We start from the raw sequence: 2,938 nt of genomic DNA, 5'->3' as shown, positions 1-2,938 counted from the left end.
TTGAGGGCCTCCGCCAAGGCACCTTTTGTCAATAGGTGCATGCCCTGCTCCGTACCTAGCTGCTCGGCGATGGCCCTGGCAGAGACCTCCACTTGTTCAGCCTGGGACCAAAAGGTGTCCCGCTCGCCGGCCACCCGAGTCAACTCCTCCTCTAGCTCCTTGATCCGCACCACCAAAGGGGCGGCCTGCTCCTGAGCCATGGCCGCCTTGGCCTTCATGTCAGCACAACAAAGGTGGAGGTCCTCCACCTCCGTGCTTCGCACCAACAGAAGCTCATTGGCACCGGCAAGCAAGTCCTTCTGCTTTTGGAGCTAGTCCCAGACGTCCCTCTCCCACTAGAGGAACAATGACTTCCTGAGGGACCAGGCCTCAAACTCCTAGAAAGGCAGAACAGATGTCAAGCACTATGAGAAAGCTTGGGAAAAGACAACATAGCACAAGAAAAGAAGGCACGTACCTGGGCAACGCCGGGCAGGTCATTAGCCACGACGAACAGCGCTGTCCGCAGCGACCGCTCTGCCAGACGGCGGAATTGCTCAAAGGAGTCCCAACGCCCCACCTCGGCCGCGTCCTCGAGGGCAAACAGAGGCTCCCCCTCAGGGTCATCCTAGCTCTACCACAAGACACACAGGCTATCCCACCTGTGGGGCTCGGGTTATACCCAGATGAGGACCAAGCTCCCCTCGCCAGAGGTCGGAGCTAGCTGCCTCAGCGTCCGCCACCGCCTTCCCCCAGGAAGTATCGTTGGAGGAGATCAAATGGACCTCCACCTCCTGGGTGCTCCCCTGCAATGGTGGTGGGTCTTGGACCAGGGGGGAACTGAAGCTTGCCCCTCCTCCGTCTCCATATCCTGGGCCGTCGGCTTCACCGTGCCCACGCCGACCTCTGCCGCCTCAGCCTCGGTGGTCGTGAGAGCTCCGGCCTCCGCCACCTCGGCCTCAGTGGTCCTGGGAGCCCCGGCGTCCACCACCTCGGCTTCAGAAGCCCTGGAAGCCCTGGCCTTCGCCACCGCGACCTCAGAGGTCCTAGGGGCCTTGTCCCCACCCTCAGTGGCCTCAGCGACTGAGGGCGCCTTGGCTTCACCTGGCTTGAGGGCCTTGGCCTCGCGGGGCGTAGGCACCTCCTCCCCCGCTTGCTTCATGGCCACCTCAGTAACCTCTCCTTGGGCGACCGTCTCCTTCGGGTCGGCCTTGGCCAACACCGCGCCATGCTGTATGGCGGCTTGCACCTTCACCACCCATTGGGCGGTGGAGCCCATGCTCACCTTGAGCGCCTTATGTGGCGCCAGGGAAGGTGCTTCTGCCTGACGCTTCTGGCTGAAGGCAAAACACTTACTTGGTCAGCATATGACCAAAAAACAAGTGAAAGATGCTGCAAACTCCACTGACAAACACTTACCTCGAATGGGGGCACAACCGCTTCTGCACTGTGTCCCTCGTCCTTTGCAATGGCGGTGGTGGCGACGGTGGCACGGCCCCCATGTCCGCCAGTGCCGGCCGGCCCTCGCTGGACTCCGGTGCCCCCTCGACCCTCGGCGGAGGTGGTTGCGTCGCCCTTGCCGCCGCCTGCTCCACCTCCGCCGTCGAGCCCACCAGGCTGACAACACGCTTCCCTAACACCTGTGCCTTAGGCGTGTCGGCCTTGGCCCCGGGGTGGGCGGTTGCCGGCCTCGAGGCGTCCTCTCCTTCTCCTCCTAGAAACACTGGGCTGCTCGCCGATGCCCTAGGCGCCATCTCCCTGACGTTAAGGAGATGGTCCAGGGTACCCCACCCTGCCTCGCTCTCATCGTCATCGCTTGAGGAATTCGACAACGATGGTGATGGAGATGGCTCCACCGGGAGACCGTCGTGCCTCTGCTGCCCGGCGGTGTTTCTCCAGCTTGTCACGCTCGAGGCCCTTCCTCTTGCGCCTTGCCTCCTTAGTGTCCTTCCACTCCTTCTGCACCTCGGCATGTGCCCTGTTCGCCACCCATTATTCTGCGTCCTCAGGAATGGGTGGTGGGGAGGCTCGCACATCCCTCATCCCCTGCAAGAACGGCGAACGCAAATAAGGGAACAGGAAAATGCGAGGAGCAAGGAGGACTCGAGGGCTACAATGGCGCATGACTTACCAGAGAGAGGTACCCCCATGACGGGCACATCGGAAATAGGGTTAGACCACTGCTCCTCAGCTACCCCTCCACCGTCTCTCTCACCCGACATAGAATCTCCTCGTCAGAGAGGGCGACGGCGAACAACCGGACACCATCGATCAGCTCGTCTGGTGTCATCTCGAATAGGCGCTGCCATCGAGCCATCAGCGGCAGCATCCTTTGGTGATGGAAGGCCACCACGACCACAGCCATCGTAAGGCCGTGGCTATGTAGCCTCTCCAGCACCTCTAGAAGCGGCCGCAGCTTGGGCTGATCAGACATTGGGACGTCGTACCTCCACTTCTCTAGCTGGCTCTCCACAACCCACCCAGTATAGGGGGGAAGTCTGTTGTCATCGTTACGGAGGTAGAACCAGCTATTGTACTAGCGATGGTTGGACGACATGAGCTGGGCCGGGATGTAGAGGAGCTGCCGGTCTTGGTGCACTTGGAGAGTGCAGCCACTGGCCCTCATCGCCTTCCACGTGCCTGCTGTGCCCGCCGGCTTGGTAGTGAGCCCCACCTGAAAGAGGTGGAGCCATAGCTCCTAGTGGGGGCAATGCCCAGGTACCCCTCGTAGACGGCGATGAAGATGGCCACCTACGCGATGGAGTTGGAGTTGAAGTTGTGGAGCTCCACGCCATAGTAATGCAGGAGCGCCCGCATGAACCGATCCACCGACAGGCCGAGACCACGCTCGTGGAAGGCCACGAAGCTCATGATGTAGCCATCGTGAGGCCTCAGCTCCGGCTCGGCCCTCGGAGCAATCCACTCTGGCCTGTTGGGGTCAGTAACCGGGTGGAGGAGA

The 2,938-nt window shown here is 61.5% G+C and overlaps 1 protein-coding gene across 1 annotated transcript; it reads right to left on the bottom strand.

The window, feature by feature from the left end:
* Nucleotides 1–754: 754 nt before the first annotated feature.
* On the bottom strand, nt 755–1,733 carry LOC136460416 (uncharacterized). Its single transcript, XM_066460120.1, has 2 exons — nt 1,399–1,733; nt 755–1,316 (listed from the first exon to the last, which is right to left on the bottom strand). Exons 1-2 carry the CDS (start codon nt 1,731–1,733, stop codon nt 755–757), a joined length of 897 nt encoding a protein of 298 aa, XP_066316217.1.
* Nucleotides 1,734–2,938: the final 1,205 nt, after the last annotated feature.

Source organism: Miscanthus floridulus, chromosome 6, assembly GCF_019320115.1.
Source record: "Miscanthus floridulus cultivar M001 chromosome 6, ASM1932011v1, whole genome shotgun sequence".
In the NCBI taxonomy this organism is placed as follows: domain Eukaryota; kingdom Viridiplantae; phylum Streptophyta; class Magnoliopsida; order Poales; family Poaceae; genus Miscanthus; species Miscanthus floridulus.
This window is presented reverse-complemented; position numbering and strand designations above follow the sequence as displayed.

Bases quoted from the DNA above. Each gene is read 5' to 3' on its own strand.
- LOC136460416 (XM_066460120.1), bottom strand. From the start codon at position 1,733: ATGGCGCCTAGGGCATCGGCGAGCAGCCCAGTGTTTCTAGGAGGAGAA. The intron at 1,317-1,398 runs GTAAGTGTTTGT...TTTTGCCTTCAG, and splicing joins CGGTTGTGCCCCCATTCGAG to CCAGAAGCGTCAGGCAGAAG.